At 39.2% G+C, this 12,000-nt stretch overlaps 1 protein-coding gene across 1 annotated transcript in view; it reads left to right on the top strand.

Moving 5' to 3' along the window:
- The window catches only part of ANKFN1 (ankyrin repeat and fibronectin type III domain containing 1), a 935,619-nt gene that overhangs the window by 71,397 nt on the left and 852,222 nt on the right, over positions 1 to 12,000 (top strand). Inside the window, exon 2 of the mRNA XM_069752446.1 lies at positions 8,895 to 9,105. Within this exon, the coding sequence (XP_069608547.1) occupies positions 8,895 to 9,105 (211 nt within the window). The remainder of the gene's footprint in view (positions 1 to 8,894; positions 9,106 to 12,000) is intronic.

Below are 12,000 nucleotides of genomic sequence, written 5' to 3'. Positions count from 1 at the left end.
TCATTAACCCATTAGAACCCTGAAGATACTGAGTGGCCTAAATCACATAGGACAAACACCTGGGCGAGATATACCTGCCTCCAACTACCACACCAGCATGAGTCTTACAATATATATATGTGTGTCACTGATTGGACACACATTCTCTTTTAAAGATTTTTCTGTATTTTCATGACTATGAAAATTGTAAATTCACACTGAAGGCATCAAAACTATGAACTAACACATGTGGAATTATATATTTATCAAAAAAGTGTGAAACTACTGAAAATATGTCTTATATTCTAGGTTCTTCAAAGTAGCCACCGTTTGCTTTGATGACTGGTTTGCACACTCGGCATTCTGTTGATGAGCTTCAAGAGGTAGTCACCGGAAATGGTTTTCACTTCACAGGTGTGCCCTGTCAGGTTTAATAAGTGGTATTTCTTGCCTTATAAATGGGGTTGGGATCATCAGTTGTGTTGTGCAGAAGTCTGGTGGATAGACAGCTGATAGTCTTACTGAATAGACTTTTAGAATTTGTATTATGGCAAGAAAAAAGCAGCTAAGTAAAGAAAAACAAGTGGCCATCATTACTTTAAGAAATGGAGGTCAGTCAGTCCGAAAAATTGGGAAAACTTTGAAAGTGTCCCCAAGTGCAGTGGCAAAAATCATCAAGCGCTACAAAGAAACTGGCTCACATGAGGACCTCCCCAGGAAAGGAAGACCAAGAGTCACCTCTGCTTCTGAGGATAAGTTTATTCAAGTCACCAGCCTCAGAAATCACAGGTTAACAGCAGCTCAGATTAGAGACCAGGTCAATGCCACACAGAGTTCTAACAGCAGACACATCTCTACAACAACTGTTAAGGGGAGACTTTGTGCAGCAGGCCTTCATGGTAAAATAGCTGCTAGGAAAACTGCTAAAGACAGGCAACAAGCAGAAGAGACTTGTTTGGGCTAAAGAACACAAGGAATGGACATTAGACCAGTGGAAATCTGTGCTTTGGTCTGGTCAGTCCAAATTTGGGATCTTTGGTTCCAACTACCGTGTCTTTGTGTGACTCAGAAAAGGTGAACGGATGGACTCTACATGCCTGGTCCCCACCGTGAAGAACAGAGGAGGAGGTGTGATGGTGTGGGGGTGCTTTGCTGGTGACACTGTTGGGGATTTATGCAAAATTGAAGGCATACTGAACCAGCATGGCTACCACAGCATCTTGCAGCAGCATGCTATTCCATCCTCTTTGCGTTTAGCTGAACCATCTTTTTTTTTCCAACAGGACAATGACCCAAAACACACCTCCATGCTGTGTAAGGGCAATTTGACTAAGAAGGAGAGTGATGGGGTGCTACGCCAGATGACCTGGCCTCCACAGTCACCAGACCTGAACCCAATCGAGATGGTTTGGGCTGAGCTAGACCGCAGAGTGAAGTCAAAAGGGCCAACAAGTGCTAACCATCTCTGGGAACTCCTTCAAGATTGTTGGAAGACCATTCCCGGTGACTACCTCTTGAAGCTCATCAAGAGAATGCCAAGAGTGTGCAAAGCAGTCATCAAAGCAAAAGATGGCTACTTTGAAGAACCTAGAATATAAGACATAATTTCGGTTGTTTCACACTTTTTTGTTAAGTATATAATTCCACATGTGTTAATTCATAGTTTTGATGCCTTCAGTGTGAATGTACAAATTTCATAGTCATGAAAATACAGAAAAATCTTTAAATGAGAAGGTGTGTCCATGGTGCGAGTTCTGTGCGATGTCTTTCTTGCTCCATTTCACTTGCATTGGACTCGCTACTCGTTACGAATACCCGAGAATTAGTACCTATTCATTATGAGTATAGCGAGTCCGAATATTTCACTACTCGCTCTTCCCTATTTGTAATCCCTTCGGATGATTTGAATCTGTGATCTAAGCTTGGCAGGCTGAAATTCACAAGAGGACTAAGATGGCAATCATTAGTATTTCATGTTGTGGGGGGCAAAAACGAACCATTGCACAATGATGTAATTTTAAAGCAGCATTTAAATGGATCAACTATAGCAATCAGAGCACACTCCTGTCTCTGCAATTATAGGCAGATGCCAACTATGTAACAAAGCTGAGCTGGACTTATACTGTCCTTAGTGACTTGTAAAGACTATCTACTGTATGTTTTAGGTTCTTAAGAAGTTAAAAAAATAATGCTGAACATGCTATCCGAGTTACAATCAGGGCAATAAGGGTTTTGTCACTTTTTTTTAATCTTTGGCAATGTCTTTTTCATCTCACAATGTGTTTTAAGATGAAATCTAAGCATTTTTTTTATTTTAGACTCATTCTTCCTGTCTGGTTTGGAAGATTTTTCAGCAGGCTCCTTATCATCAGTGACAGGAAATGCAATAACATATCACAACTTTATAAACAACTGATAAAACAGGATCCACCATTCACAACAGGCGATGTCACAGTTGACCCTGATTTTCCTCCCTTCACAATGACCTGCACACATTCATTAGATACTGTAATACAAAACATAAGGTCTGTTCATTGTGGCTAATATACATATATATTTTCCAAAACAACAGGAAGTTAAGTGTCTAAAAATATCCATAGTGGTCAATGTGAAAATTGCAAGCTTTTTTTTTTTAATGTTTAATAAGTAAAATATATTTGACACAAAGATGTGATTTAAGTAATTGTTCATTTTCTGATAACAACTTCCCTTTAAACCCTTTCCCAACTGTATATTTATGAAATTAGAAATCTGATAATAAGGTATCTTTATTTGTGTGAAAAACAATATTTTATTAGAGTGCGGCACAAAACCAAATTGTCTGCAACACAATGAACAGCAAAGTGGGATTTTGTATATTCAACGTAATGTAGAGTCACACTTCTGAAACAGTGAATCACTAACTTGATTATTCACAACTTCAGTAAATCATTGATACCTATCAACCCACAGAAGGCCTTTGTCAATCTAATGTCATATACACACGTGGTCAAAATTGTCGGTACCGCTCAATTAATGACAGAAAAACCCACAATGGTCACAGAAATAATTTGAATCTGAGAAAAGTAATAATAAATAAAATATCTATGAAAATTAACAAATGAAAGTCAGACATTGGTTTTCAACCATGCTTCCACTGAATAAAAAAAAAAATAAAACTAATGAAAGAGGCCTGGACAGAAATAATGGTGCCCCTAACTTAATATTTTGTTGTACAACTTTTTGAGGCAATCTCTGCAATCAAATGATTCCTGTAACTGTCAATGAGACTTCTGCACCTCTCGACAGGAATTTTGGCCCACTCCTCAAGAGCAAACTGCCCCAGTTGTCTCGTGTTTGAAGGTTGCCTTTTCCAGACGGCATTTCAGCTCTTTCCAAAGATGCTCATCTGTCCATAGGACATTCTCCCAGAAGCTTTGTGGCTTGTTAGCATGTAGCTTGGCAAATTCCAGTCTGGCTTTTCTATGATTTTTTTTCAACAATGGTGTCTTCCTTGGTCATCTCCCATGAAGTCCACTTTGGCTCAAACAACAATGGATATTGCTATCTGACACTGATGTTCCTTGAGCTTGAAGTTCACCTTTAATCTCTTTAGAAGTTTTTCTAGGCTCTTTTGTTACCATTCGTATTATCCGTCTCTTTGATTTGTCATCAATTTTCCTTCTGCGGCCACACCCAGGGAGGTTGGCTACAGTCCCATGGATCTTAAATTTCTGACTAATATATGCAACTGTAGTCACAGGAACATCAAGCTCCTTGGAGATGGTCTTATAACTTTTACCTTTAACATGTTAGTCTGGTATTTTCTTTCTAATCTTTCTAAACTCTTTCCTTCGCTTCCTCTGGTCCCTGTTGGGTGTGATACACACCATGTCACCAAACTGCACAGTGAGTATCTGTAGCCCTATATACAGGCCCACTCACTGATTCCAAGATTGTAGACACCTGTGATGCTAGTTAGTGGACACACCGTGATTTAACATGTCCCTTTTGTTACATTATTTTCAGGGGTACCATCATTTCTGTCCAGGCCCATTTCATGAGTTTTATTTTTTTTTTTTCAATTCTGTGCAAGCATGATTGAAAAGCAATGTCTGACTTTCATTTGTTCATTTTAATAGATCCTTTATTTATTATTACTTTTGTCAGATTCTAGTTATTTCTGTGACCATTGTGGGTTTTTCTGTCATTAAACGAGAAGTACCAACAATTTTGACCACGTGTGTACAAACCCAGATACGTATTTAATAGCTGCTAATTATTTAATAATCATTTGATATCTAGTGATTTAAATGTGTCCATCCTATTCCACATAGAATTGTGTGCAAGTTATATTTTCCATCTCCAGAGCACATAATAATAATAATCTTTATTTTTATATAGCGCTAACATATTCCGCAGCGCTTTACAGTTTGCACACATTATCATCATTGTCCCCGATGGGGCTCGCAATCTAAATTCCCTATCAGTATGTCTTTGGACATCAGTCCTCCCAAGGAAGAGGGGAGTAATAGCGCATTGTATTACACCAAACAGACTAACAAGGTAATATGAACAGGGGTAAAGGAAAATACCAAACATACAAATATACACTCACATATCGGGTTAAAACTAAAGTAGGAGAAAAAAGGAACACTCAAAAAACCAAGCAACAGTGACATAATCCACCAATTGCCTACTGAAATAACCACCAACAACTATCCTTCAAGTCATGCAGCATAAGCCATCCTCACAATGTGTGTTAGTCAGGACCCAGATTATAAAGGGGATGGGAGTGGCTAACAGTGCTCAGCTGAGAGCCTTAGCCCCTTGAACTCTCAACAGAGCAGATTAATCACTGCACTGCCCAAAGAAGTTTATACCGTTTAATAAGAAGGTGAAGTGCTTCTATTCAGCGCCGGAATACGAGAACTCAGACTCTGTGGTCTTCTGCCTCCTCTCTGTCATGGTAAACCCGTGGCAATCCATCAACTAACTAGGTTTATCCTGCATCCATTATAAATACATTCATTAACTTGCCTTAGTGAATTATTTTATAAATGGTGAGATATAGTTAAAGAAGGCCTATCACTAGGTCAAAACCGGACAGTTTTTGCTCTTATTTTATTCCTGCTGCTCCCCTGAGTATTCTATTTGTTTGTTTCTTTACACATTCATTGTATGGTTCAAGAGATAATGTCCTTTTTTATTTAATGCTACTTTTTATGTTTTTTTTTAACAAGGGGCTATGGTTCATATTATGTAGAGCAGCCTACAGACACGCCCAATTGAATTCTGTAAGCCACACCCCATTAGTATAGAATATAAAAAGTAGAACTATATGAAAAGGCCCATACGGTATCTCTGGGACTGTATGGTGCATTAAAAAAAAACTAAACTGGCCACTTTTTACCTTTTGACTGTTCCTCTCTAAAGTGTCCAAGTGCACCATAGTGAGCCAGAACATATATTGAAGAAGCACCATATACATGGAGCATCTAATATGTTCCATGCACAATGGGATATCATTAGCCTCACTCAGTTAATAGATGCCAATGTATGTGTTGTGGAGAAGGATGTTACTGGCTCAGCCAACAATAATTTACTGGATTTCTGTTCTGTTTTTGCATAAAAAATTATTTTTACGCTATAATGTGTCAATATGAATTAAGGGTAATATCAACTGACCCCTACATCACAAGATACTGATTAGCCACAGTATGAAATAATTAGCAGGATATTAAATACCTTGCTGTGAGGGCTGAAACAGCAATTTCCTGCATTTATTAGAGTATCAATGAGATGTAAGCTGTTTTACATGCTTGCTGTCTCTATCTTTTTATTTCTGTCTCTAAGGATGTGGGGTCAGGTTCAGTAATGTGCAAAGAGAACAAGACCCCAGATCAAGCCTGACAAATTATTCACAGCTTGGGACTGAATTCATCTGAATATTTTGGTGGTAAAGATCATCTATTGACTGAGGCTTGGGACCCGAGTTGCTTAAATTCTTTATTTTAAATTCTATCAATATTTATTCTGATAATCATTATTGAGGTAACATTGTAAGATTGTACAGTTAGATATGAATAACATGTTTGATAGCGTATTCTTTTATTCCTCTTCCATAAATTGTTCACACGGCACATTGTGTGAGAAAGACCTAAAGACCTATTGATGGTTGAGACGTTAGAGATTCTTAGACATATTGCTGTTCTGTAACTTTGTGATGATGTTAGGTATATTTAAGCCCCTTACTGACGGCTCCTTCATACATATTGTGGGGATGCGCTATATTGCAAAGTACAGTTTTGCCAAGTCATTTTTACAAAACGAGGGCTTGTTCTTTGCAGGGCGAGTTGTATTTGTGAATTGCACCATTCATTTTATTACACAGTGTACTGGAAACCTGAAAAAAAAATCAAAGTGGGGAGAAATTGTGAAAAAACAGCAATTCTGATTTTGTTTTTTGGAAATTGTTTTTACAGTGTACATTTTGTGGTATAAATGACCTTGCGATATGATTCTGCTCATCAGCGCGATTACAGCAATACCAAACGTCCAGTATTTTTTACTATTTTAGTGGTGAAAAAATCAGAAATTTAAAAAAAATAAAATAATTACATTTTTTGGGTTACGTCACCATTTTCTGACACCCGTAGCATTTTTTTTTTCTTCCATACATTCCAGACAAGAATACATTTTTATTGATGCCATTTTCGAATAAATGCAACCTTTTGATCGCTTCTTACAGCATTTTTTGTGGAATTCAGAGACCAAAAAAAAATAATTTTGATGTTGCTGACTATTTTTCGTTTACAGTGTTTACTAGTCAGGTTAATTATTTTTATATTTTGATAGAATTTTTTCTGAATGCAGCGATAACACATTTTTTTAGATCTTTATTTTTAATGAGTGAAAAAGGTGGATGAGTTGAACTTTTATTTTTTTTTTTAAATTTTTCAAATCATTCTTTTTAAATTTTTCTCTGTTCATGTTAGTCCCCTTAGGGGACTTGAAGCTGCGATCGTCTGATCGATTGTGCTATATACAAAATAATTTTGCATATAGCAAAAATCACGGTCTCCTTTGAAGCCCGGCTGCAGGCAGGGTTTGAAATAACATACAATTTCCATTGTCTCCTGGTCGCCCTAAGATCAGCGCAAACAGGAGACAATGATGAGAGCTGCCTTCAGCAGCTGGCCAGCGCCAGAGAACAACACAAACTGTACCTCTTCTTCCCTCGTGCCGGTACCTGTCACACAGACACATGGACGGCACATGGATGTAGCACATGGACATTAAATACGGACTCATGGACTGCACATGGATGTAACACATGGACAGAGAATACGGACTCACCGGCAGCACTGCAAGATCTTTTTAACACCTGGAGTGGACCCACAGATCCACAACAACGAATCTCCCAAAGGAGAGCTGACCAGGTAGACCTCCCCCTATACAGGGAGCGTTAGGGGCACACCAAAGGGAGACTATTGCAGCAGAAGCTGGAACTTGGAGACGGGTAGTAGGAGGTACAAAATAGAGAAGCTGGGCATAGGATGGACAGAGCGGGGTAAGATGAAGTACAGTTTGGTAAGAGCTGAGTACAGGCAAGACCAAAGGAGCACTGGGAAGGGGAAGACACAAAGGGAGCAGGACAGGACAGAGACACCAGACTAACAGAGTATGGAGCAGACACTGGGAAGGCTGGACTGGACGAGGAGACAAGGAAGCCTGGGAAAGGCAGGGAAGCTGAACTGGCTGGACAGAGCGGAGACTCAGAACAGGCAGAGCAAAGACAAAGGTGGACCTGAGTCACAGAAACACAAATGACAGACAGGCAAGGAGCAGAGGAAGGTATCGCCTAAAATACATGGAGTGCTGAAGGACTTCCGGGTCACGGTCCTCCAGGATCACAGAGAGGAGATACAGAGGGCCTTTAAATCAGAAAGAGGAAGTGCTGGAGTGGGCGGTGCGCACGCACACCCGACGAGAACCAGGGAGCGGAGAAGAATGAAGGAGAGGACGCGCACCTGCAGGAGGAGCGCGCCGCAGCAGGTAAGCATGAGTGGGGGGAGCGGCGGTGGTCCAAGCAGCAGGCACGGCCGCAGAAGGAGTGGCTGTGACAAGCACATAGATGTAACACATTGACAGTAAATACAGACTCACAGATAGCACACGGACTGCACATTGATATAACACATGGACAGGAAATACGGACTCATGGACAGCATAAATACGGACTCACGGACAGCACTCGGACTGCACATGGATGTAACACATGGACAGGAAATACGGACTCACAGAAAGCACATGGACTGCACATAGATGTCACATAAGCTCACATTGACCACTGATCTCACCAGTACTGTTTTTTCCTGTGCAGGAATCATCAGGACGTGTGAAGGAGACCTATAAAAAGAAAAATGATCTAATTGCTAGCATCAGACTCACCTTTTCCTTTTTGAATTTGGAAAATGGGTGTACTGCGGCATTAGTTTAAATTCCATGAAATCCACTGGTGGATCATTTTTTAAGGTTTCTCTAAAATAACATGAGGAGGCTAAAAACAGGAATAAAAAGGGAAGTGCGTATAGTTATATTTACTATTCAATGTCTACATAAGACTGAATGACTTTTTGCATGGGAATTGTAAAAGAAGTCATTATTGTTTTCTTTTCTGACGCAGAAACAATTAAATGCACTTTTATGGCTTCACAGAAGGGGACAATGATGAGAATTGGTGGAGTGACCTGTATTGTGCAAATTTTGCTAAATTTTAGAAAGTGTGGCACATGGTAGAATCAAATTGATCCTCTTCAATACTGATGTTGTCACTAGAATCAAGTGTTTAATGAGCTTTTATTACAGTTGATAAAGAAGCACAATTCCAGAACTTATTGGAGTTAGTTGACAGTTGTTTTCTTTCGCAATAGAACTTCCAGTGCAATGAAGCCATGTTCGAGGCCGTCGAGCAACAGGACCTGGAGGCTGTCCAGATTCTCCTGTATCAGTACACAGCAGAGGAATTGGACCTTAATACACCCAACAGTGAAGGACTAACACCCTTGGATATTGCCATCATGACAAATAATGTGCCTATTGCAAGAACTCTTCTGAAAGCTGGAGCAAGGGAGAGCCCCCACTGTAAGTAATGGCAATTTTCTGGCTTACTGAGGAATTAGCATGGAATGGTGCAAAAATAGTGCTACAAAACTAATATATTTCAGAGGACTATTATAAAGCTTTCATAAAATGTTTTTTTAGGGTCCAATAATTTTTTCATGTAATTGTATGTTTTTATAGATATACAGATCTGATTTTTATTCTAATACAGATCTCTTAATCAGCTGCTGTCACAAAGCTACAGAAATGAATTATGAATTTGTAGGTGCCTACCGCCACCACCAGAGTAAGCATAGAAGTTGAATTCATATTAACAGGAACCTGTCATGTCCCCACGATCTATTAACCTGCAGATATTGTGTCAATCTATAGGATAATAGCAGTTAAAATGCTGTCCAGATGCATTATCGAAAGCACGGCTACTGGTGGAAAATGAGCTTTATTTCTCCCTTGAGCCGCCAGCTTTCAGTTATATGGGTTTGCCTGAAGTGGCTACAGTCAGTGCACATGCTGGCACTTGGATTGGCAGCTCATGGTGTGGCATATTTGTGCAGAGAAATCTGTCACTCATAGTGTCTGGGCGTATATTATTCACTCTTTTCTTAAAGTTAGCCTGTCAGAAGCAGATATTGACAGACTCCCTTGTTACAAACAACTATGATTTACTTTGAGACAACGTAGTTTAGAAAATGAAGCGGCAGAAGCAGAACAGTCTGTACCAGCTCTCTCACCTTCCAACTTGGCTAGATTGATTTTTCTTGTGTGCTAAAATGGAAAGACCTGTTAATTAAAGGGAACTTGACACCTAATACATGCAGCCCGATTCACAAGCAGCATGTATCAGGCGCTGGCTGCAGGATTACAGACATATAAATTTAACTCAAAAATGCTGCCATGTTTCATAGAAAATCATATTTTGAAAGCCGCCAGGGACTAAGTCACACATGAGATTAGTCAGACAGATGGGTCACCATCTTCTCACCTTTAGTGGCAGGCTCCTCCCTGTGTTTTTGTTTAAGGAGAGACCTTACTATTATTATTATTATTATAGTCCTGTCACCCAGGGCAAAGTGAAAGGGAGGAGCAGCCAGACGGGGACCTACCTGTTTGACTAGTCTTCCATGTGGCTTGGGAAGCTTTTAGAGTATGTTTTTCTGTGAAACGCCACAGCTTTTCAGAGTCAAACATACCTGGTGGAAATCATGCAGCCAATACCTGATACATGCAGCCCATGGATTGGGTAGCATATATTAGCTATCAGGTTCTCTTTAAACTTAACCAAGCAGCTGCCCAGTGGACTCTTCCTCGCCGCACACTGCCTCCAAACCCTAATTTCTCAGTACTGTAAAAGTTTATTATTTAGAACAAGGAAACCTGTATGTTTTGGGCTTGTCCAGATAGAATATGTTTTCTAATATGTGTTCTTAATGCATCAAACTTATGTTTAAATCATATCATGCAATTTACCCAGTGGTGACTACCAAATCATCATGGTTGCAGACAGCATGAATGTAATTTATTTACTCCAGGACTATACAGCTAATTTAGATCTCTAGTATAAACCCTTATAAACATATGTTAAGAAATGAAGGGACATTAGGGGAATCTCATTGTTTGCCATATAGTATGATATCCTTTATTTAGGAGGAGTTTTTTACATTGTTCAGTAAACTCAAATCTTTTTCAAACAACATTTTTTAGTATAGAACTGATTCAGATCCACTTTTTATTGACTATCAAAATTGGAAAACCAAAATCATGCAGGATATCTCTGCAAACCAAATCATGACCCTTGCCAAGTCATGTATAGACAGTGATATGTGCTGCGCAAGCAATTCATAGCGTTTAGCGTTATTGCACTGCATAGTATAATCCTTTAACCTTTAATCAAGGTGAATGGTAGCACTAGATACATTTTATGTTGCGCATATTTTGCTATACTTCGGTGGAGACGTAATGGGCTATGTTGTACAATTATTCTTCCAGCCCCCTGTTGGACAGTCACTTGACTTTCTTGCCCCTGTTACATAACAATTAGTGTTGATTTTGATGTTAATGTTATCAGTGTTTATTTGTAACATGAAGTAGGGGACAATCAGGAGGATTATTGAAAACATTGAGGTCCTGAAAAGAACTGTTGGTTCCCGAAACTTTTGAAAAAAGATGAAGTATTATAAATATCTACTCCAACTAAGCTTTCATCTTGGCTTTGTTATGTGCAGGAGGAAAGTCATTATACTTAACTCTTTACTCCAGAGATTACAACTAGTGATGAGCGAGTATACTCGTTCCTCAGGTTTTCCCCAGCATGCTCGGGTGTGTTCCGAGTATTTGTAAGTGGTCAGAGATTTAGTTTTTTGTTGACCCAGATGCATGGTTTACGGCTGCTAGACAGCTTGATTACATGTGGGGATTCCCTAGCATCCAGGCAACCTCCACATGTACTCAGGCTGGCTAACAGCTGTAAATCATGCAGCTGCCTGGCAAAAACTAAATTTCCGAGCACTCACAAAAACTTGGAGACCACCCGAGCATGCTGGGGAAAACCTAAGAAACGAGTATACTCGCTCATCACTAATTACAACAAACAAACCATAGCAGTTCACATATACAGTAAGGAAAATATGTGATACTCTTCTGATTTTGCCTGCTTTCCCACTTGCAAAGAATGGCGAGGTCTGTAATTTTTATCATAGGTACACTTCATTTGTGAGAGACAGAATCTAAAATAAAAATCCATAAAATCACATTGTATGATTTTAAAATAGTTAATTTGCATTTTATTGCATTAAAAAAGTATTTGAAACAATAGAAAAACAGAATTTAATATTTAGTACAAACCTTTGTTTGCAATAACAGATGCAATTAATACAGGTAATGAGTGCAGAGTAGGAGGGCTTCTTAAAGAAAAACTAA

Source organism: Ranitomeya imitator, chromosome 2 (assembly GCF_032444005.1).
Source record: "Ranitomeya imitator isolate aRanImi1 chromosome 2, aRanImi1.pri, whole genome shotgun sequence".
NCBI lineage: Eukaryota > Metazoa > Chordata > Amphibia > Anura > Dendrobatidae > Ranitomeya > Ranitomeya imitator.
The sequence above is the reverse complement of the archived record's forward strand: the minus strand, read 5'-3'. Positions and strand labels throughout refer to the sequence as shown.